This window comes from Marmota monax, unplaced genomic scaffold (genome assembly GCF_021218885.2).
Source record: "Marmota monax isolate L192 unplaced genomic scaffold, Marmota_monax_Labrador192_F-V1.1 WCK01_AAM20220418_F8-fsc00215, whole genome shotgun sequence".
Classification (NCBI taxonomy): Eukaryota; Metazoa; Chordata; class Mammalia; order Rodentia; family Sciuridae; genus Marmota; species Marmota monax.
This window is the reverse complement of record NW_026695214.1, coordinates 2,863,487-2,885,920: the sequence shown is the minus strand read 5'-3', so window position 1 is coordinate 2,885,920 and position 22,434 is coordinate 2,863,487. Positions and strand designations below refer to the sequence as shown.

The window sequence follows — 22,434 nt, the reverse complement described above, 5'->3', positions numbered from 1 at the left end:
GTTCTGACAAGGGTGAGGGAAGCAGACTTCCTGCACCAGTATGAACTACTGACTCTCAAAGTCCCTGCCAGGTAAGGAAAAGGAGCACACGTACACCCTCACTCACACTCACTGACCACCCTGTCTGGGGAACTGGGGCTCAGTTGAAGTGCCTTCACTCACTTAGGCTGAGGGGAGAGGTGTCCTGGTGAGCAACAGTGTCGTGGGAAAGAGTCCTTTGTCCACATCTCTCTTCAGAATCTCCTTTCCTTCCTTGACCTGAGTTTGTTATCTGCCATTGGTGGGTGGGGTGGAGGCATAGAGGTGTGAATCTCAAAATTCAGTATGCTTCAGAGTTCCTGGAGGACTTGTTAAAACATGTTTACTGGGCCCAGAGTTTGGTTCAGTTTCACTAGGGTGGCGCTTAAAATGTGCATTTCAAAGAAGTTCCCAGGTGGTTGATATTTATGCTGCTGATTCCAAGGACCACATTTTGGGGAGTCAATGCTCTAGAAAAGTCTTCTGTGAGTGGCTCAGATTAGCTGCACACTGGAATCATTTCAGGAAAAATTACTGTCTGGTTCCCACCCCCAGAGAGTAATTTGGTTGGTCTAGTGTGAGCCTGGGAATCTGGATTTTTTTAAAGCTCCCCAAGTGATTCTATTGTGCAGCCAAGCCTGATGGTCATCTCTCTGCATTCTTGGGGTTCCAAGTGTGAAGTATGGACTAACAGCATGATCTATGAGCTTGTCAGGAAAGCAGAATCTGAGACCTCTTAAACCAAATCTGTATTTTAAGAAATCCCTAGATGATTTGTGAGATGCCTACAAGACATCTTTGTACCCATGGGCCACACTTTGAAAGGAAAGCTCTAGATCAGTAGCTCTCAAACTTCCTGGGAAATATGTAAAAATGCAGATTCCTGGGTGCCACTCCCTTAGATCGGTATGGTTCTAGAAATACGAATTTTTACAAGCATTCCTTCCTCTCTTGCCTCATGCAATTCTGACAGAGGTGATGCAGAATGTCTAACAGGCCATTACTTTTCACCACCTAGAGGAGTGTATTACTTCTGTTGTGTGACCCCAGGCGAAAAACCTCCCAGTGCCCAGGAAGCTGAGGTACCCATTGAGTTTTCAATAAGTTATCACCTGCATTCATTCAGCAAAAGCTATGACTGCTTCCTGTGTCTTAAGTACCAGGGAGGCAAAATTCAAATGGGGAACACAAATAAGTATGAAAATGACAGTCATGCAAAAATAAATCCTCACCTGAGCATTCAGTATGGTCAATTAGACTTTTTCCCCCAAGAAAAAGACAACGGAGCTGGGACGTGTAACGAGCAGGTGTTACTGGAGACAACCGAGGGAAGGAAAGGGCAGCCTCATCTGTACCTTCTGCGGCATACTTACTGAAGAAAGGTGCAGAGGACAGTATTCCACTGTTCGCTCACTTAACCAGTCAAGGCAGGACAAAACCTCCACTTCTCGCGCTTTCCAACCAATTCTGCTATATATGATACTAGTGACTTGGAGGCACTGTCTCAAGTTCCTTCCTTAATTCAGCAAATACTGAGATTTAGAGATGTTCTAAACAGAAGCAGTTAGAGAAAGACCATAAAACTTAGAATGCAAGAGATGCGGAAGGATGCTCCTGAGAGCCACACCTGCGGGATACACCCTAGATCACACGTTGTATGTGTAGATGCCGCCCCGCTCGCTACATTATTGGTCAAACTGAGATGAATAACAGGACCAGAGAAGGAAAAGGGGTGGGCCTTTTTGCCTAGCTCCGCCCCCTCGGGCTGTCAGCTGTTTTGATTGGCAGATGAATTCAGTTCGGCACCAGCTAGGAAGGCACCTGTCTCGGATTAGGTACGCGGCTTTTAACGCCCACTCTCCATGCCTTCCTCCACTTTCCCCACCCACTTCCAGGTACAACCAATAGCTTCAAGGCAGAATGTACCCCGCAACCAATTAAGAATGGCTCCGAACTTGACGGACGACTTCCCGCCCCTGATCAGCTTGGCTCCTCCTCCCGACCAATTGGTTAAGGAGAGGGGGGCGGGTACATCCAATCAGCACGACACAGGCCTCCTGATGGACGCACAGGTCCTCGCGCTGGCGTGTTGTGCCTGAGGCGGGAGGAGGAGGAGGAGCGAGGAAGAAAATCTGAGCCAATCCTAGCAGGCTGCGCGGGAGGCCAATCGAACGCCGCGCCTTGCAGCGATTGCCCAATCCGCAGGAGGGGGCCGGCCGCATCTCTGCCAAGAACCAATAGAGTGCGTCCGACGGCCAAGAGCGGCGTGCGGCAGGAGCAATGACAGGCCTATATTCGGGGCTCGGGGGCGGGTCGGCGCCAGAGACGAGAAGAGAGGAGGGGAGGCCTCCTCCGCCGCCGCCATCTTGGACCGGGCCCGGTCAGCTTCCGCGGAGCCATCGGCAGACGCCGCGGCCTCCCTTGAGCCCCGACCCCCGTCGTCAGAACAACCCCGGGCCCACTCCCCCCACCCCACTTCCGCTTCGCGCCGCTATCGCGATAGCGCCCGGGCCCGGGGCGCGAGAAAAAGGCGGCGAGCGCTCGCCTCCCCCGCCTGTCGCGATACGCTCCTCAGCGGCGGCGCCAGCTCCTGCGGTGAGAGCGTCGGGCTCGACTGGGCCGGACCCCTTTCCCTCCCCCGGTGCCGCCGGCCGCCTTTCGTGCCGCCTGCCCCGGCGGTCCGCCGCCTGTCGTGACACGGCGCCCTGCCCTGCCTTGCCCTGCCCTGCCCTGCCCTCGCCGCGCGCCCGCCGGACCCCGTCGCCGCTCCGCGCCCGCCGCTCGGCCCTTCCGGCCTCGGCCGCCGCCTCCCGCGTGGCGCCGCGCCGGCCCGGGTGCGAGGTGCCGCCCCCTCCGCCGCGCTCGAGTCCGCCCCCGCCGCGGCGCCCGCGCACCCTCCCGCCGCCAGCCCCCGGAGCGTGGCCGCCCCGCCCCGGGCCCTGCCGCCGGCGGGCGATCGGTGGCGGACTGAGTCCCCGGCCCGCAGCGGCCGCGCTCGGAGTTAGAGCCTCAGCCAAAGTTTCCGCCTCGCAGCGTGTGGCTGTTGCCCCAGTGTAGAGTCCCGGCGGCCCGCCCCGTGCCTGAGCCTGAGCCTGAGCGTGGCGACCGCCGACCCAGGCGGTCCCTGGGTGCCCGCCCTGTTATCTGGGGCTGGGCGCCGCCTCTGCTTCGGGGGTGCCGGGTCCCCTGGATGCACACTGCCTGCCTCTCCGGGTGTCAGGGCCGGTTAGCTCCCCGGGTCTGGGTGAAGCCTCCCGAGCCCACTCTCCTGCTGTTGCTGAGCTCCTGGCGCGGGCAGGGCACGCGCCTGTTTTTCTGAGTGGTAGCTGCTTTTTGGTGCAGGGGCTGTAACCTCCCCCAGGATTAGCCTCCTGCCCTTTTGGTGAAGGTTCTCCACGCCAGGGGTTGTGCCTTCCCTGAGTCTGAGACATCTGTTTTGGGTGTTGTCACCCCAGGAGCCAAGAGCCCCTTCCCCTTCGGTATTCTGGAGAGAACTCTTCCTATGAGGGTGTGATTGTCCCATCATCGAGTTTAGGAAGTTGTAGAATATGGGCTTGCAGGCCACTCAGCTGTCACCCCACAGGGATGGAAAACCTCTCAGACCTAAGGCTTCTGATGGGAGAGGTGGCTTTTCTCTCTAGGGTTGTGCTTTCTTTCCAGGGTAAGGAGTTTGTCTTGGTTTTGCCACTCCCAGGAATAAGGTCCCTGCTTTCTTTGGTGTTGACATTGTCCCCTCTCCTGGTTTTGAGGTGTCCATGCCCCCATGTGTCTTCACTAGTGAGACTAAGGACCCCCTTGGGTTGGGGTGCCCTTGGCCAGTGCTTCTCATCTCTGACCTTGTAATCACAAAGACCTTGCTGTGGGTCCCACTCCATTGTGGGAGTATGAGGTGCCTGAGACTGGAGATACCTCATGTGACCACCTTCCCAGGGAATAGAGTGCTCTGCTATAACTCCATGGTGGGAATTCCCATACCTACCCTTGGTGTTGGGCTCTCCCAGGGAATATAACTACCTCCACCCATGACCTGCCACCCTGGTGCCTGCATCTTCCCCAAATTGAGACTTGCCTTGTGACACTGCTCACCAGAGCTCCTTGTCTAGAGTGTAAGCTCTCCTAGATCAAAGGCACTTTGCACCGAGATCTCTGTATGAGCATGTGATGGCCCCAGGATTAGGGACTAAGCTTTGTGCCCCTCATGGCGCCTGAGGTGAAGTTCTGGGGCCTCTTTGTTATTGGCTTCCCTGCTCTGGTGTGTGGCTCATCCCTCCTGCCCCCTCAGTGTGAGCTCCTAACTTGGTGATGAACATGAGATCCTTGTGGTTGGGCCAGTTCTGGGCCAAGAGTCCCACATTCTTCAGTTCTGTCTCAGACCCCACTGTCTGAGCACATGTTTGGTGTGAAGGCACCCCTTCTTCACAGGCCCTGAAGTAGTTAACTCCTGGAGGGGTCTCGGGGAAGCCTTGGATGAGGATCCTCTGGTGGCGTCTTCACCTCCGTGCTGCACACCAGCCTCGTTTCTCTTTGTACCTTTGCTGGGGATGGGGCATCTGGTGTGCAGGCATCCTCTTGGGGGCGGGGGTTCTTTGTGGGGAGAGCACTGAGCTGAGACTCCAGCATCCCAGGGAGGAGTACCCTGGGCCTGTGGCACTTGCCCCTTCTCTTGTGGAGATGCTTTTCCCCCAACCAGGTATTGTCCACACCAGTAGCAGCTGTGCCCACCTTGATGTCAGAAGCACTGCCCCAGCACCGTCCCGCTCCTCTGGCTCCTTGCTTCTGACTCCTTCAGGACTTGCGCCTCCTTGGTGCCACAGCATGGTCCCTCCTGGAGGGTATCAGCTCCTCCCCTGACTAAGGTCCCAACCCCTTTGGTATGGGATTTGGGGGAGGGCGTCACTTCATTAAGGTGTAGAGTGCCTTATTTAGGAATGTGAACCATGAGATGACTTCTCCCTCCAGCCTCTGACCCTCTGTTGCACACTTGGGTGGAAGGAGGGAGTGTAAAGTCTTGTAAAGTCTTGTCCCTGATGAAGTAGGGGCTTTTCTGTGCTGGCGTGTTGGAGCCAGTACTCACTCTTGGTCAACATCCCTGCATGCTGCATTTTGGTGTCTGGGCCCTGGTAGAAGGACGCTGGATCAAAGGTACTTGCCCCAACTCAGTTTGAGTTCTCTCACTGGGACTGTCCTCTGTGTCCTGTTGCTTCACTTTCCTGGAGGTTCCCCGCATTTGTGTCCGTTGACCCTGAGGTACTGCTTTTCTTCAAATGACCCTGTACTGAGTCCCCTGAGTCTCAGGTGCCACCTCCACCTATCTCCATCCATAGGAATAGGTCCCTATGGGATCAGTAAAAACAAAAATAGTAAACCCTGTGGTGAAGGTATGGCTCTGTTCTTTCTTTCTGTGCCTCGTGTCTTAAAGCCTGCTGTCTTTATAGTGCCCCATTCAGTAGGTGCTAGCCCTTGTGGCAATTAGTAACAACTTTAAAATAAAAGAAGTTGTTGGGTATGATGGTTCTTGCCAGTAGACCCAGCTGCTTGGAGACTGAGGCAGGAGGACTGCTTGAGCCTGGAACTAGAAAACCTAAGCAACATACTGTGAATTATTATTTTTTTTTTTAAAAAAGTAAGTTCCTTAGTTGCACTGGCCACCCTTCAAGAATTCAGAGGCTGTGTAACATTTCCCACATTGTACGTGCTATTGGACAGGACTGTCCCCTGGGTGTTTCCTACCTGTTGGTGAGGATTCCTGGTGTGGTCCCACCAGGTTGAGGCTCTTAGTCCTCCGTGTGAAGCAGTTGCTGCCTTCACAGTAGTAACTGTGGGTACCCCTGCCCTTTGCCAGTGGAGTAGGAATGTCCTTGGATCCTTGCTTTTCAGTGTAGGCCCCTGGGGAAGGCAACCTCTGCTTGCAACTCAGAAGTCCTCTTAGCATGGCCCTCCCTCCCAAGGGTCCCTTGGTCTCCGTGTTGGGCCCTGTGGTGTGGCTTCAGCATGACTAGAAAGACTGTGGTCTCCCCTGGATTGCATGTAACTTTCCTTAGGGCAAAGATGCCTGTCTTTAAGTTCTGGGTGCCTGCCCTGGTGGTATAGGTTCTAGTCTATTTGATATGGAATTTCTTTGCATGTGCAGATCAACTCCCTTGTGGCTAAGGTACCTTTACATCCTCTTATCTTTGTAAGATTTCTATCTTTTCCCAACTCTCTCTTGGGTACTGCTTTCTGCCCCCAAATCACCTGCCCTTCTTGGTATCACACTCTTTGGGTTAGTATTGTTCCCTTTTGGCTCAAGGATTCGGCCCTGGGGTAAATTTCTTGGAGATCTGCGACCTCTCTGGTAGGATTGGGTTTAACTCTTCTTAGTTTTAGGTATCTCCTGTCACTCTTCCACCTTGCCCCAGCGTCCCCTCCCTCTTGCACACTTCATGGGTGCATACATGGTATCAGGCCTTCATGCCGCTTGTCTCTTGGCTTGCCTGAGGAATGACTTCTAGTCACCCCTGTTCCCAGTCCCTTTTTGTAGGAAGTGTGATTTCTAGGGCCAGTGCCTTTGTCTTGTAGTCAACCTTGTGCAGTATGACTGTCCTGCTCTACAAAATCCTTGGATGGTTATCTGGGGAAAGGATGCTCTGTACTCTAGGAACCTTCCAGTTCCTGGGTCAGAGGACCACAAAAAAGTGTCTTTCCTCATTTTAACAAAACTCCCAGAGTATCGCAGCTGGGCAATTGAGGGAGCTTAAGGAGAATTGGACCCGGCCTCTCATTAGATAGTACACATTTTTTCCCTTTACCCTGCCTCTTACCCCACATTTCCCACCTGTGTTCTTGTCTCTGGACCAGCAGAGGAATAGGTGTTAATTCCTTCCCAATCTTTGCCAGCAGCGTCTGTCTCCAAGGGAGTATGAAGAGAGTGCGTCTGTAGGGCAGGGAAGATGGCGGACAAGCGCAAACTCCAAGGTACCGGACTGACTACCCACTGCACGTGTAGCTGAATGCTCTCTTTGGGGGGTTCCTCTTTGGCTGCTCAATGGGCAGGATTCTAACTGCCTGCCATCCTCCTTCACAGGTGAGATTGATCGCTGCCTTAAGAAGGTGTCCGAGGGTGTGGAGCAGTTTGAAGATATTTGGCAGAAGGTACAAGGGCCCTAAAAATCTGGGTTTCCAGGGAGAACACAGGAAGCGCTTTGGGGGTCTCTGGGTGTTGGCAAGGGAGGGGGCTGTATATCCTGGTGCTGAGGACCTATGAGAGCCAGCTTAAAAATGGATGGCGGGGGCTGGGGTGGGTGTCAGAGTCCCCCGCCTGAGGAAGAGAGACTGGACCTTTGCCGTGGAGCAGGTTTCGGGACAGCCACTCCCACACTGACTGCTGGATTCTCCATCCCTCAGCTCCACAACGCAGCCAACGCGAACCAGAAAGAAAAGTATGAGGCTGACCTAAAGAAGGAGATTAAGAAGCTACAAGTGAGGGGGCTGGGGCTGGACTCCTGTGTCCTGTGGGAGGAGGGCCTGGGAGAGCGGACTACTGGGTCCCAAGAAAAGAGGGAGCTGAGGGTCCTGGTTTCCAGATCCAAGATCTGACTTTCTTGCTTGTCTTCTCTGCAGCGGCTGAGGGACCAGATCAAGACATGGGTAGCATCCAATGAGATCAAGGACAAAAGGCAGCTTATTGACAACCGCAAGCTTATCGAGACGGTAGGAACCCAGAGCCTAGGTCCCTAACCAGGGTGGTAGCCAGATTCCTGGGACCCCAGGGGGCAGAGATGGAGCAGTCACTCCAGAGATCCCAGGAGGAATACGGCATTTAACCTGAGGGAAGGGAAGAGGCAGTGGGCCTAGAGTCTGAGGGATGGGTCCTGAGGCTCAGATTCAGGTGTTGCTGGCCCTTAGTTCCATTCCCACCTTCAAGCCCCCCCTGCCAACTGCTTTCTCTACAGCAAATGGAACGGTTCAAAGTTGTGGAAAGAGAGACCAAAACCAAAGCCTATAGCAAGGAGGGCCTGGGCCTGGCGCAGAAGGTGGATCCCGCCCAAAAGGAAAAGGAAGAGGTTGGCCAGTGGCTCACGGTGAGTTGGGGCAGAGAAGAAGAGGTAAGCTTGGGGTCCTGGCCCCAGCATACCCAGGACCCCTGGCTAATAGCCTTCTCCCCCTGTAGAATACCATCGACACCCTAAATATGCAGGTGGACCAGTTTGAGAGTGAAGTGGAATCGCTGTCAGTGCAAACGCGCAAGAAGAAGGGCGACAAGGATGTGAGTGGGGGGAGCCCCGAGACCCATGGGGTGGAAGATGGAGGTGGGCTAGCAAGTGGGAGCCCATGGGAACTGGGTCTGGATGCCTGAGCAAACCTGGGGTGAGGGCTTGGAGAGGCAGAATTACGGTAGTACAGGAAGGAGGTAGACAGAATCAGGCCCAAGGTGTCTGGGTAGATGGTAGGTAGCGAGGCCATCACAAAGAGAAGCAGTTTGGAGGAAAATGAACTCAGGTTCAGCTGGGACCACAAAGTAAGTGTGAGACCTGAAGGGTGACATAGGTGGGAGGCCACATAGCACCTAGAGCCCAGATTCTCAGGAGAGGGTGGCAGGACAAGACAGGGCTCTGAGAGCAATGGGTATGGCCTGAAGAAGAAGAGTGGTCTGGGATGAAGTCAGATGTTGGAGTCCTGGATTCTACTCTAGGATTGTAGGGTGTGGATTCAGAGGAATACAGATAATGACCGATGGGGTTCACTAGGAAAGTTGGAGGTGGGAGTATGACAGTGTTGGATGTGAGACCCTGAGAAGTTTGGGAAGTAGGAACTCAGAGAGAGTGGTTCCTTGAAGAAAGGAGAAATTTGAAACTGATCTAAGATGTCAAATCCAAAAAGGAACTGGGGCCTTGGGAGCAGGCAAGAGCTGGGCTTCTGGATCTGGGTCTCTAGGGGTATACAGATAGGTGTGTGGGCTGGTGATGGATGTGCCATGATTACAACAAGCAGATCCTCAGACAGGAACTGTCATTGTTACTGTTAGGGCGAGACAGGAGAACGGGTGTTTATCCCAGGAGGTCAGAGCAGGTAGGGGCGCAGTTGAGAGGCTGCAGGTGGCATAGGAGCATCTTGGTCTTTCACCAGTTTCCAGGGATCACCGGAGACAAAAAGGGTCTAGGGAGGGTGTGGTAGGGATCCCTGAGATGTCAGAAACCTTGAGCTTGGTTCCTGTGGGGTAGAGGGTGGGCAGACTCCACACTGCCCCATGCTGGGAGGGGCCAGAGTGGAGCCTCCGGGTCACCGTGGGGATTGGGGACTGAGGACAGGTTCTGTGGGGGCAGGAGGGGCCGGGCAGGCTCTCTGCAGCCCCTGAGCCTGGCCCTGGGCTCGCCAGCAGAAGCAGGACCGGATTGAGGGCTTGAAGCGGCACATCGAGAAGCACCGCTACCACGTGCGCATGCTGGAGACCATCCTGCGCATGCTGGACAATGACTCCATCCTCGTGGATGCCATTCGCAAGATCAAGGATGATGTTGAGTACTACGTTGACTCCTCTCAGGACCCTGACTTTGAGGAGAATGAGTTCCTCTATGATGACCTGGATCTCGAGGACATTCGTAAGGCCCTGGACTGACCTTCATGGTGCAGAGGGTGAAGGCCCCGAAGGGTCAGCTGCACCAGCTAATCATGCCCCTCTCCTGCCTCCACAGCACAGGCGCTGGTCGCCACCTCCCCCCCCAGCCACAGCCACATGGAGGACGAGATCTTCAACCAGTCCAGCAGCACGCCCACCTCAACCACCTCCAGCTCTCCCATCCCCCCCAGTCCAGCCAATTGCACCACGGTGAGGACCCAGAGTAGCAAGATGCTATAACCAGGAGGATGGGAGTTAAGAGGAGCCTGTTTTCTCCAAAGTGGCCTGCAGGGAGGGCAGCTGAGGCCCTTCTTGATGTAAAGAGCTGATAGGTGGACCCTGGTGTCCCACACAATCTTAAGCCATGGGTGGGTCTTGGGTGTGTGGGGCCAGTGCAGGGGGCGCCTGAGGCCCTGGACAGCAAGCTCAGGCAGAGGGATCCAAGGACTGAAATTCCCTAAGGAGAGAAGGTTCCTAGGTTGTTAGGAAGATGGGGGCATTAATGCCAGCTCCCAAAAGACAAGGACATTGGGGAACCTGAATTTAGGTGGTTTCTCCAGAAAAATTAAGGTTAGGTGTTTGGACAACTCTGGGGGTACAAAGTCATTCAGCTGGGTCCAGGTCCCCAGGAGGTTCAGAGATTATGGTGTCTCTGTGTTGGGACCTAAGAGCCACACAGGTGTCTGACTCCACCTCCCCCAACCAGGAGAACTCTGAAGATGATAAGAAGAGAGGACGCTCGACAGATAGTGAAGTCAGCCAGGTGGGTTCAAGCCAGTAATGGATGGGCATGTCCCCTGTTTATCCAGTGGTTCCCAAAGGCTTATTCAGGTCTGAGTGCTAGCCACTGTGCTAGGCTTAGGCGAGTGGAGGCTCAGAAATTGTTGCCACCGTGAGGGGAGATAGGCAGGTGACTGACCGCTGTGGTTCAGGTGGCCGTGCCCTGGGCGCCAGAAGAAGACGAGGCAGCCGCAGTTTGAAGTGGGATGAGTGTAGCCTGGGATTGTTGGGCTACGGGGCTAGGGCTTTGTGGACCAGCCCTGAAAGGGCCAAGCAAGACTGAGAAGCGATAGGTTGAAAGCAGACACCTGCCGTGGAACTACCTGGGTGGGAACACACAAGGATGACGTTAGGAAGGGCAGAATGGGCCTAAGGCCCCCTGTGGGCCAAGGGAGAGGCCCTTGGTGGACATCAGTGAGACTGGTGTGGGGACCAGGATTGGGAGCAGTGAGAGAGAGGCTGGGGCAGGGACTCCCAGGTGGGCTTTGCCACCTTCCTGGACCCCCACAGCCAAACAGCAGTCCCAGGAGGGAAGTGGGTAGCCAGTCCCATTTGGTGCCTGGTGAGCCTGAGTTTCCCATGTGGTGGTGAAGAAATGTCCACACGTTGGTTGGTGTGGCAGCCCACGTTGTCGGTCAGAACTTGGCTGCAGCAGGGATGCTCTGCTGCTGCTTTCTGCAGTGTGTAATGTATGACCCCATGAGTGGCTGTGGTGGTCCTTTCAGTGACATTCAGAAGCAGTGCTTGACTGTCAGCTGGTTTTCTTCTACTCTTGAACATGAGGCTGCTCAGGCTCCTCTCCTGTTGAGGGCATTTAGGAGGCTCCCACTAGTCCCTTTTGACCAACAACAGATGGGTCTTCGCTGACTGACAGCAAGAGTTGTGCCAGATCACCATAGGGTACATGGGGAGGTGTCCTGGCAGAATTTAGGGAGCTGGGCAGACTGGAAATAAATGTGTTTTGAGCACAAAGATGACTGAAGCAGTTAGGATGAGGTCCCCCGGTTCCCTGGAGTTTGGGAGCAGTCAAGGGCAGCAAGTTCAGAGAAGAGGTTGGTAGGACCATGATGGAGCCTGAGCCTGAGGTGGGTGGGAACCTGCTGATCCACTGGGTCCTGACACTGTTCTCTCTTCCCTGCAGTCTCCAGCCAAAAATGGTTCCAAGCCTGTCCACAGCAACCAGCATCCCCAGTCCCCAGCTGTGCCACCCACCTACCCCTCTGGTCCCCCGCCTGCCGCCTCTGCCTTGAGCACCACCCCTGGCAACAATGGGGCACCTGCCCCAGCAGCACCCCCAAGTGCCCTGGGCCCTAAGGCCAGTCCAGCTCCCAGCCACAACTCGGGCACCCCGGCCCCCTATGCTCAGGCTGTGGCCCCACCAGCCCCCAGTGGGCCCAGTGCTACCCAGCCCCGACCCCCCAGTGCCCAGCCTGGCGGGGGTGGTGGTGGCGGTGGTGGAGGGAGCGGCAGTAATAGTAACAGCAGCACAGGTGGAGGGGCTGGCAAGCAGAACGGTGCCACCAGTAAGTGAGGCCGGCAGGGTGGGAGGAGGGGCCTGGAGCAGGATAGGGAGCAGCCAACAGCCCCTTTCTCTTTGCCTTTTGCTCCCCCCAGGCTACAGCTCAGTCGTGGCAGACAGCCCTGCAGAGGTGGCCCTGAGCAGCAGTGGGGGCAACAGTGCTAGCAGCCAGGCCCTGGGTCCGGCCTCAGGTCCCCACAATCCACCTCCCAGTACCTCGTGAGTGTCTTGGCAGCGGCAGTAGCAGCCTCTCCTGGAACACATAGGCTCTGGTGGCTCCCTCATTGGGGGATTGCTAACCTGGCCTTGATGGGCAGGGCGTCCAGTGGGCTTTGACTTCCACCTTTGCTAGGTGTCCGGTCTCCACTTCTCTTCACCTGGGAGGTGTGCATTAGCCTCTAGCTTTATCCAGTAGCTTGTCCTAAATCCACCTTCCTTTCACTGGGACTTTTCTCCAGTGCCCCACCATATTCTCACCATTTCTGTTTCCTGCCCCAAGGCTGACTCCCACTGGATGGGACATTGTTCCACTTTTCCAAGTGAAATGTCCACAAATCTTCCTTTGTTTCTAGCCATTCCTCCAAAGTTTAAGTCAGAGCACTCCTCTGGGTCCACCTGTTTTTGAAAGAATGCTAAATGAAGGACCTGTCATCCTCCTCCTCCTCCACCCCAGCTCTAGCTGGGTTGCCCCAGGGGCACCTGCCCTGTGTCCATCTACCTGAGAACATCCCCCCCCCCCCCATTCTCTCTTTACCTCATGGCCTATTTGAGCACCTTCAGAATCTGTATTCCCACTCCGGCAGCTCTGCTTTACTGAGGAAAAAATCCCAGAAATTAATTCTACCTTGGTCCCAAAAAACTGCTTCTGTCCTAAGTAGCCCCTCTCAGAGCCCATCTGGCTTCTCTGTGCTCATCACTCCCACGACTTTCCTCTGAGCCACTTCCCCTTCTCATCTTATTCCCAGGAAAGAATCCAGTGCGGCAGCCCCAACAGGGGCTGGCGGTGTGGCCCCAGGCTCAGGGAACAACTCAGGGGGACCCAGCCTTCTAGTGCCACTGCCTGTGAACCCCCCCAGCTCCCCAACGCCCAGCTTCAGTGAGGCCAAGGCAGCTGGTGCTCTGCTTAATGGACCACCGCAGTTCAGCACCACCCCAGAAGTCAAGGTGAGCTCTGAGTATCCCTGATTTCTGTGGCCTCCAGGTGTTTTCCTGCACCCTGTTCCAGGTCTCCAGCAACACCTCTACCTCCCCTTCCTCTCTGAATGTTTATCTGGTTTTTCTTCCCTTTTCTCTGGACCTTTTCCACCCCACATCCTCACCTCCATCTCTGGTGCTCTCAACCCCCTTGGTTCTTTCTGGGACTGTGTGTTTCTCTGGTCTTCTTTCCCTTTCTGTTGGTTGTATTTGCTCGCCTGCTTTCCATGGGTTTGTTTTTTATCTCCCCAGACCCTCAGTCTCTGTCCTGTCCTGAGATGCATGGTACTTTCTACTTCACATGCCCATTCCTTAAGTCACCATGCCCTTAGGCCTTCTAAAAGACCATTTCAATCAAGAAAACACTTGAGTGGTGTGTGGTGTCACACCTATAATCCCAGCAACTCGGGAGGCTGAGGCAGAAGGATCACAAGTTTGAGGCCAATCTAGGCAACTTGCTGACCCTGTCTCAAAAAAAAAAAAAAAAAAATATATATATATATATATATATATATATATACACATACATACATACATATACTGGGGATGTAGCAGAGTGGTAGAACACAACTGGGTTCAATCACCAGTACCAAAAGCAAAAAAATATTTGTTCAGGTCATTTCTCTGAGCCAGGTTTTGTGCTGGTTCCTGCCCTCAGGAATTGTTCCAGTGCTAGAGGGAGCTGTGTGTGATCAGGTGGCCACAGAGGAGGCTCTTGTGGGCTGCAGAGGGGTACCTGACCTGTTCTGGGGGGCAGGTCCAGGAAGGCTATGAGGGGCCTGATGCATAAGCGGTGTGCATAGGATAGGTGAGAACTGACAGCCAGAGGAATTCTGGGAAAGGCACTGATCAGCCCAGGCAGTCTGGGTGGGTTCAGCAGAGGAAGAGCCTGCACGCAGAGCAGGGGGGTGTCCTATGAACCTGACCAGGTTGTCCAGCTCCAGGTCCTGGCTGTCCTGTCTGGGCCTCTTTCTCTTCATTGAAAAGTAGAAATCCTCACTGTTAACACCTGCCACATAGGATTCTTTGCCAGACCATTCTTTATAAGGCCCTTGGAATAGTTTCTGACCTAGAAGCTTTCAAATTGCGTAGGTATCAGAAAATTCATGGTGTATGCTTTTCTGGAAAACGGAATAAGCAACTTTGAGAAGGAGTCCATGGTTTTTAAAAGGAAAAAAATCACTGGGGTGGAACTTGGGAGCTTTGGCAAGGTTTTGGGTAGAGAAGGGACAAAGACAGCTGGCTGGAGAGGTCCCTGTGGACTGCTGGGGATGAAACAAAAGGTGGTATGAAGGCCTGGGCAGCTCCGGGCATGGCCAGGGGATGGAATGGGTCTATCCAGGATATTTGGATGCAGGGTGGTTGGGCCTTGGTGACCGAAGTGTTGTACAGAATGGGTGGAGGAGCAGCCCTGACTGCAGGGAGCAGAAGTCAGTTCCAACCCAGTTAATACCAGTCCAACTTGCTGGTATTCCCAAAGAGGGCACCAAGTCCCAGAGGGATAACCTTTCACTCTCAAGGGAATGAGACCTCCCACCTCCCTAAGATGCCCCACAATACCAGGTAGTCAAGTGGCTTTTTTTCCCCAGAGTTTGGGGTCCTTTTAGGAATGTCTTAAGACAAACGGTGGCACAATTGGTATTCTGTAGGTCGTATTCTACAATGGAGAGTCCACACAGTTTCCAGTTTTCCCCACAGCAGTTCTTTTACATGTTAGGTACATTTTTTTTTTTCTTTAATATGACAGCGGAATGCACTACAATTTTTATTACACATATAGAGCACAAGTTTTCATCTCTCTGGTTGTATACACAGTATATTCACACCACTTCGTGTCTTCATACCTGTACTTTGGATAATAACGATCATCACATTCCACCATCATTCATAACCCCATGCCTTAGGTACATCTTCAGGCATGAGTAATTGCCGTTGATGGCTCTCAGCAGAACAGGCAAGAGTACTTGAGGCCTGACAGGCTGTTCTTAGCAATCTCTGGCCTGTGCCCTTAGTACAGACCTTTTCTTTTCTTCCTAGGCTCCTGAGCCTCTGAGCTCCCTGAAGTCCATGGCAGAGCGGGCAGCCATCAGCTCTGGTATTGAGGACCCTGTGCCAACGTTACACCTAACGGAGCGAGGTAAGAGTCCAGGGATGGTGGAGAAGGGGGCAGGTCAAAGAGAAGGGGTTGGCCCCATCCATCCTCCTCATCCAAGGGCTTGACCCTCCCCTCCCCACAGACATCATCCTGAGCAGCACATCAGCACCTCCGGCCTCAGCCCAGCCACCCCTGCAACTGTCAGAGGTGAACATACCACTGTCGCTGGGCGTGTGTCCACTGGGGCCAGTGCCCCTCACCAAGGAGCAGCTCTACCAGCAGGCCATGGAGGAGGCTGCCTGGCACCATATGCCCCACCCCTCTGACTCCGAGCGCATCCGGTGAGGGGCCACAGAACGGGCTGGGGGCCGGGACTCCAGAGTCTGAGGGAGGAGGCAGCAGCTGGGGAGCTGGCTCCCAGTCCTGAGAGGCTGTAGGTAAAAGTGAGCTGGCCCCAGGAAGTGATGAAGGCCTGGCTCAGGTTCCCTCCAGATGGCCTGAGATCAGGGCAGGAGCCAGAAAGCAGCTGGCACTAACCCCCTGCTGCTCCACAGGCAGTACCTACCCCGGAACCCTTGCCCGACGCCCCCCTACCACCACCAGATGCCGCCCCCACACTCGGACACCGTGGAGTTCTATCAGCGCCTGTCGACTGAGACGCTCTTCTTCATCTTCTACTATCTGGAGGTACAGCAGGGCCCCCGGGGCAGCCTCGGGCCCCCCGGCTCCGCCGCCACCGCCGCCGTCCCCCCTCGGGCTGGAGGGGCGAGGTGGGTGCCCCAATGCGGCCACCGGGACCGCACCCCCCTCCCTATCCCAGTCCCGGGCCCTGATCCCCCAAACCAAGACTGTCCCAGTCTCCATCCAGCCCAGTTGTGTCAAGAGCTACTCAGACTGAGGGAGAGGCAGGCCTCAGTGGCAGCCCAGACCATTTGGTTTCTCCCTGGCATGGCCCAAAGCCCCTTCCCAGCTCTCCTCAGCCAGGCCCTTTAGTCTTGGACCCCCTGTTTTCAGGCATCCCTGCAGACTTCTTGGAACCCATGCATCCTCCTGACCCCAGCCCATCATGAGTACCCTCCCCTCATCCCCACTGAGTAGTACTCTAAACTTTCTCTTTTGAGCTCTCTTCATATATTAGTTTCTCTTCCTTCTCAAAGCTTCTTTGAAAGCAATTTCCACCTCCTGTCTCATTTTTCTTCTCCTGACCAACATTGGTATGTTCCATGCCCCCAGCGCTGTCTGCAAACGGATTGTCCAGCCCAACTGTGGTCTGTAGTGGGGGCCCGGGTCCAGCCCTAATGCCCCACCCCATTCCCCTGGTCCCTACCCAGCTTGGGGGCCCCCTGATCCCCCCCTTCCTGCCTTCTTCCCCTAGGGCACTAAAGCACAGTACCTGGCAGCCAAGGCCCTAAAGAAGCAATCATGGCGATTCCACACCAAGTACATGATGTGGTTCCAGAGGCACGAGGAGCCCAAGACCATCACCGATGAGTTTGAGCAGGTGAGGGCCCCACCCACCCCCACCCACCCTGGTCCCACTGAGAGATGGCTAGCATTCCCAAGCCCAGGCAGCCCCTGCTGGCCTTTCTCCTTCACTCCCACTCTTCAGCCAGCTGAGACCTGCAGACTAACCAGGATGGCTCTGCCTGGGATGCAATTCTCATCCTTCACTTGTTGAGCTCTAGGTCTGAACCCAAACACTGGGCCCAAAACAGGCTCAAACTGAGCCCAAGTGTCCCTGCCCAAAGAAGGCTTCCTGGAGCCAGCAGCCTGTGTCTCTTCTGTGTGGCACTAGGCGCCTTGGTTGGGAGTGTGAATGTCCTAGTTGACATGTCTCCCTGAAGCAGGCTGTGGGCTCCACTGTACCCAGCAGCAGGGGCTCAGCAGACACTAGGGAGGCTGTCAAGGTGGCCTTCTCACGTTCCAACAATTAGCCCCTAGGAAACATCTTGTAGTCAGCCTCCTGAGTTTGAGCCCAGCTCCAGCTGGCTGACCTTGGGCAGGCAAGTCCCTTATTCTATTCTGTCATCTTATTTGTAAAAATGGGGTAATAGGACCCACCCCTGCAGTTGTACAAGGATGAAATGAGCTAATAACATGTACGTACTAATGGTGCCTGCTGCACAGTGAGTGTTGGGGGACATTTTTTTTTTTTAAAGTTACTTTCATTTGGTGTGTTCCACAGTGGTTTTCCTCCACAAATGTTTCCCAGATGTCAAGCCCCTTCAGTGATCCTTGTCCTCACCAAATTCCATCCTGCTCCTCTGATCTCCAGGCTGCTTTCTTTGAAGCATTTCAGACCCTCACTCAGGACCTAGCTCTTCTCCAACCTTGATCGCTTGACTGCTGACTTTGTGTCCCATCCTAGTTTGGTCCTTCACATCAGTACATTCTAGGGCATCCAGTCATTTAGAAATTCCCACACCATCACTGTCACAATAAAGTGTCCCTGCAGAGCACTTGGAATATAGACTCTGAGCATGTTGGGAGCTCTAGGCAAGGGCAGTGGTACCTGTGGCCTTAGGTTCTTTGTGGAGACTCCACACTAGGCCTTTACATCTGTACTGGGCACCCGGGAGATGCTCCACAGCTGCAGCCATCTGAAAGCAGGGGGAGCTCTGCAGACAGGCCTGGGTAGAGGCTTGACTGGGGTGCACACACCAGACCACTATGGTGGAGTGGAATTGCGTGTGCATGTGGGGCAGTTGGTCTGGCACCTCTATGGCCCCTAGAACTGCCCCCTGTTGGTCTGACCCAGCTCCCAGTCCACCACCTCATCCACTCACTGACCACCTTCTCCCCTGGCCAGGGCACCTACATCTACTTTGACTACGAGAAGTGGGGCCAGCGGAAGAAGGAAGGCTTCACCTTTGAGTACCGCTACCTGGAGGACCGGGACCTCCAGTGACACCGGCCCCCTCTACCTGACCCTTCCCCCGCATGCTGATCCCCCTGCCCAGGTGAGGGCCCTGCCCTGGAAGACTGGGGAGGCCCCAGGCCATGGGGCACCCCCTCCCCCAGGAAGCAGGGAGAGGGCCGGGAGGTTTTCTCTTCCTCTCAGCCCCACCCTGGGGGCCCCGGGGGCGAGGGCTGCCCCCTCCTCCCCTCCCCAGTGAGGGACATTTTTTGGTAAACCTATTTTCATTTTGGAAAATATTTATGAATAAATAGTTTTATATGACGGCTGGCAGTACAGCCTCTCCTGTACCCCCTCAGGAGTCAGTGAGCAAGATGATCCTGCTGGCGGGGCCGCCGGGCTAGCTGGGGGTTGAACTGGGAGTTGTACCGCCGGCGTCGATCATCTATCTCTTCCTCTGGCTGACCCTCCTGGGGTACCCTGCCTTGGATCCGGGCCAGCAGGGCCTCAGCCCGAGCCCTCTCAGCCACTTCCCGCCGAAGACGCTCAGCTCGAAGCTGGTCCAGGGATGGGGGCCTAGGGAAGAGAAGCAAGGTCAGAAAGCAGGGCAGCCCTCTCACCTCTACCACCAGGAGCCCCTATGTCTCAGGCTGCTGCTTCAGCTCTTGAAGCCACCTGGTGCAGGAACACCATGAGGAAGTCTCTGCCCACCCTTTTGTGGGCTTCTGTTCTCCCCAGTCCTAAAAGCAGGTGCCCTCTGCACCCCACACACCCCAACCAAGGTCAAGTGCAGAGTAGCATCCTGGGGAGAACAGGGAAACCTCTGGACTGGTTTCCCTTTGTGAGGTAAATCAAATTGTAGTCGGAAACGCCCCCTGCACTTGGGATCTAGCATCTTGAGGACACAAGCCTGCTTTTATTCTCTAACCCAGTGATTCTCAAATGTTTTGGTCTCAGGACCCTTTTATACTCTTAAAAACTGAGGAAATCAAAGATTTTCTAAGTTTACATACGTAAGTGTTCATAACATCAAGCAATCGGAGCAAAGACATCTCGCATCATGAAAAAGCAGCTTGACACTACAGGACTCCAGAGGGCTTTTTTGGAACTTGGGGTCCCTGGACCACAGGTTGAGAGCCACTTCCTACCCCACCTGCCGCATCAGCGGGGGTGCCCAGGCAGGGCTGCTGCCACGTTCTGTCTGGATGGTCTGCCCTGCCTTTGTCTTTGTTCTTACTGCTTGGGCCGCTGCTTCTCAGATCCTTCCATTTTTCCCTTTCTGTTGTGACCTCGTTCTTCACTGCTGTGCCTTCTCTTCTTCCCCAGATGTTTCTGCATCTCCTGTAAGGGGTCTAGTCGGTTCTTGATCTTCTCATCTGTGCCTGAGCCTGTTGGGGAACCCCCTCGCTTTGGGGGGAGCTGGTACCAAGGGGGTTGAGTCTGGGCCTCTGCTGCACTCTGGCCCAGGTATGTCAGGATGCCCAGCGCTTTTTCTTGCCTCTCCTGAGGGAGCCAGAAAACAGGAGAGGTGTTGACAGAACTTGAGTTCCTCAGGGAGCTCTAGATATGGTAACAGAGAAACCGAGGGCATCCTACCCAGAGCACAAGGTCCTGGGGAGACCTAACCAGTCATTCCACCACTGGAAATCAAGGGCCAATCATCAATCAGCTATCAGGTGCTAAGGCCTAATGCAAACAGGCTGAACTTCTGATGTAGGCACAGTGGCAAATGTAGTACCAAGCAGGTAAATGGGAGGATGGGGCAGAGCTCTCTGAGTTCAAAGGCAGGCTTTGGGGAGACAGCTGAAAGCACAGTGGTGGAGGTTGGGGAATAACAATCTCAGAATGATGGAAATGCCAGAGAGCTATAGAGTGGCAGGGTCTGATTCACATTTAAAAAGTTTAAGAAGCTGGGTGTGGTGGTGCACGCCTGTAATCCCAGCAGCTCAGGAGGCTGAGGCAGGAGGATTGCTAATTCAAAGCCAGCCTTAGCAATTTAGCAAGGCCTTAAGCAACTCAGCAAAACCTTGTCAATAAATGAAATACAAAAAAGGGCTGGGGATGTGGCTCAGGGGTTGAGTGCCCTAGGGTTCCATCTCTGGTACCCCAAAATAAAAAATGTCAGCACCACCTCCATCATCTACTAACCAGGACTGTGAGTGCCCCACAGGAATAACCAGTGTCCTAGGCACTGTGTTCTAGCCTATTGCAAATGTTCTGTTTATTTCTTTCACTATACTTCTTAATGCTCAGTCACAGCCCGGGGCCAAAATGTCCTCCGTCTCCCAGCTCTCTTCAGTATCCCTCTGATGACACAGATGAGGCCAGCTTACTTTTTCCTGTCGTTTTTCTTCTTCATAGTCTTTATTGCCTCTGGTCACCCCTTTCCCTTCCTCCAGCAAATCCCGGAACAGGTCCACAGGGCCAGACCTTGGAGCTCCTGCCTCTGCTGCATCGAGTTCAGACAGTGAATTCTGATGCCTGGCTTTCTTCCTTAGGAACTCTGTGCGAGCCTGGGGGAAAAGAATTATAGGCAGGATATGCAAAACCTACAGGTCGCTCAAGGGGACTCAAATGTGCTGACTGCAGAAAGCATAGCGGTCCATCATGCTGGGGGCTACAAGAGAGAACACAGGCACTGGGACCCAGAAGAGGCACCTGTCTCAGCAAGGGTGAAAACAGTAAATGGTGAGGTTATCAAAGACAGGTGGAAAAAGATCCCTGGCCTAAACCAAAAGGGATTCCAGTCTGGATAAAAACAGGTACAGGACCAGGCATGGTGGTGCTTGTAATCCCACGTACTGGGAAGGCCGAGGCAGGGAATGCAAGCTGGAGGCCAGCTAGAACAACTTAGCAAGACCCTATTCCAAAATTTAATGGCGGGCTGCAGATGTAGATTGGTAGTGGAGCATTTGCCTAACATGTTTGAGTCCCTGGTTTCAATCTCCAGTACCACAAAGAGAGGGGGGAAAAAAAAAAAAAGCTATTGGGCTAGAGGTGCAGCTCAGTTGTCGAGCCCCATCTTAGCATGAGTGAGGCCTTCGGGTTAGATTTGATGGTAATGGTGGTGATTTACAATGGTTATGAATGTAGTCAGATTGCTTCAGGGCAAACGCTCTAAATCCCAGGCATTGTATCAAGTCACTACCCCAAAATGCTTAGTAATTGAGAAACGTGAATTTTAAAACCCCAGATTGCCACCACCTCTCCAGCCACCGTTGAGGATCAGATTAGCTGAGGAATTAGGTGTAAACCAAACAAATTTAGGAGCTATACAGAAAGCCTCTGAGTTGAGTGTGGTGGTCCATGCTTCTAATCCTAGAGACTCAGGAAACTGAGGCAGAAGGATCTTAAGTTTGAGGCCGGCCTCAGCAACTTAAGTGAGACCTGTCTAAAAAGCCGGGAGGGTGGTGGGAATGTAGTTTAGAGCGTCCCTGAGTCCAATCCCCAGTACAAAAACAACAGAAAACAAAAACAAAAACTTGCGTCTGGGAAGCAGTTCAAGGAAAGGGCTCGTCCAGTGAAGTGGAACCTGGCTTGTGCCACTGTTCCCTCTTCCTGTGCCTTCCTCTCTGAAGCTACCTCGCTTCGTGCAAGATGACAACCCCCCTCCGAGAACTCAGTGCTTAAGATTCGGAAATCAAGTGGTCTGCACAAACTGAGCACACAAATAGGGTGCGCAGGCAAACTAGTTTGAAACGCATTTTTACAGATTGGTTTATTTATTCGACAACTAATTATTAAACTCCTACTCTGAGGCAGGCTCTGGACACTGCAAACACATCAGGGGAGAATCAAGACCAGAGATTTCTAGAGGTTTTGCGGAAGTGGGCTTAGAGCTAGCAAAAAAAAAAAAAATCGTCGCCAAAAGCTGGAGCGGCGACTAGTAGCAGCGCACCGCGCCTGCGCATCTCCCACTTCCGCTTCCTGCCCGCGACGCCGGTGCGATTAGCCGCGATAGCTCCGCCCGCCCGTACTCGAAGCTTACCTCTTGTTGAGCAAGCAGTACCCTCCTTTCACGCTCCTTTTCTTCCTCCCTGGCCTGAGCTTCGTCACGCCTCACGCGGGCGACATTGTCCTTATTCCGAACATGCCAGCTCTTCTTGGGCAAGATGTTCATGGCGCTGTAGCTGTACACAGACTGGCAGACCCGCCTTCTAGCACTTCCAATTGGCAGGAGATGCCCCGCCCTGTTCCCTACCTCGGCCACGGTTTGGTTTAGGTCAATTAGCACCGCTCCTCCAAGTCCGTAGAGAAAGGTGATTGGCCAAGACACTCTCCATCACAGCCAATCCTAGACATTGGGCGTTTTGTACGCCTGGCGACAGCTCTTGTCGGGATTGTCAAGCGGCCCTGCCCCTGATGCTACCGGAAGC

General features: G+C 54.1%; 2 protein-coding genes across 5 annotated transcripts; one reads left to right on the top strand and one right to left on the bottom strand.

Annotated features, from left to right (window-relative positions):
* Nucleotides 1–2,477: 2,477 nt before the first annotated feature.
* Cnot3 (CCR4-NOT transcription complex subunit 3) lies at nucleotides 2,478–18,382 on the top strand. Of its 4 annotated transcripts, none has more exons than XM_046431195.2 (18): nucleotides 2,478–2,613; nucleotides 6,898–6,972; nucleotides 7,082–7,149; nucleotides 7,402–7,476; nucleotides 7,618–7,707; nucleotides 7,950–8,078; nucleotides 8,168–8,263; nucleotides 9,377–9,596; nucleotides 9,690–9,823; nucleotides 10,320–10,376; nucleotides 11,535–11,916; nucleotides 12,008–12,131; nucleotides 12,878–13,076; nucleotides 15,144–15,243; nucleotides 15,344–15,542; nucleotides 15,756–15,888; nucleotides 16,577–16,702; nucleotides 18,011–18,382. In XM_046431195.2, exons 2-18 carry the CDS (start codon nucleotides 6,948–6,950, stop codon nucleotides 18,107–18,109), a joined length of 2,256 nt encoding a protein of 751 aa, XP_046287151.1. In that variant the 5' UTR covers nucleotides 2,478–2,613; nucleotides 6,898–6,947; the 3' UTR covers nucleotides 18,110–18,382. The 4 variants fall into 4 exon arrangements, with proteins under 4 accessions (XP_046287151.1, XP_046287148.1, XP_046287149.1 ...); XM_046431192.2 differs by having other exon boundaries at nucleotides 9,374–9,596; XM_046431193.2 differs by having other exon boundaries at nucleotides 2,572–2,613; nucleotides 6,895–6,972; nucleotides 9,374–9,596.
* Leng1 (leukocyte receptor cluster member 1) lies at nucleotides 18,340–22,420 on the bottom strand. The gene is made up of 4 exons (XM_046431203.2): nucleotides 22,047–22,420; nucleotides 20,392–20,571; nucleotides 19,296–19,561; nucleotides 18,340–18,634 (listed from the first exon to the last, which is right to left on the bottom strand). Exons 1-4 carry the CDS (start codon nucleotides 22,176–22,178, stop codon nucleotides 18,421–18,423), a joined length of 792 nt encoding a protein of 263 aa, XP_046287159.1. The 5' UTR covers nucleotides 22,179–22,420; the 3' UTR covers nucleotides 18,340–18,420.
* Nucleotides 22,421–22,434: the final 14 nt, after the last annotated feature.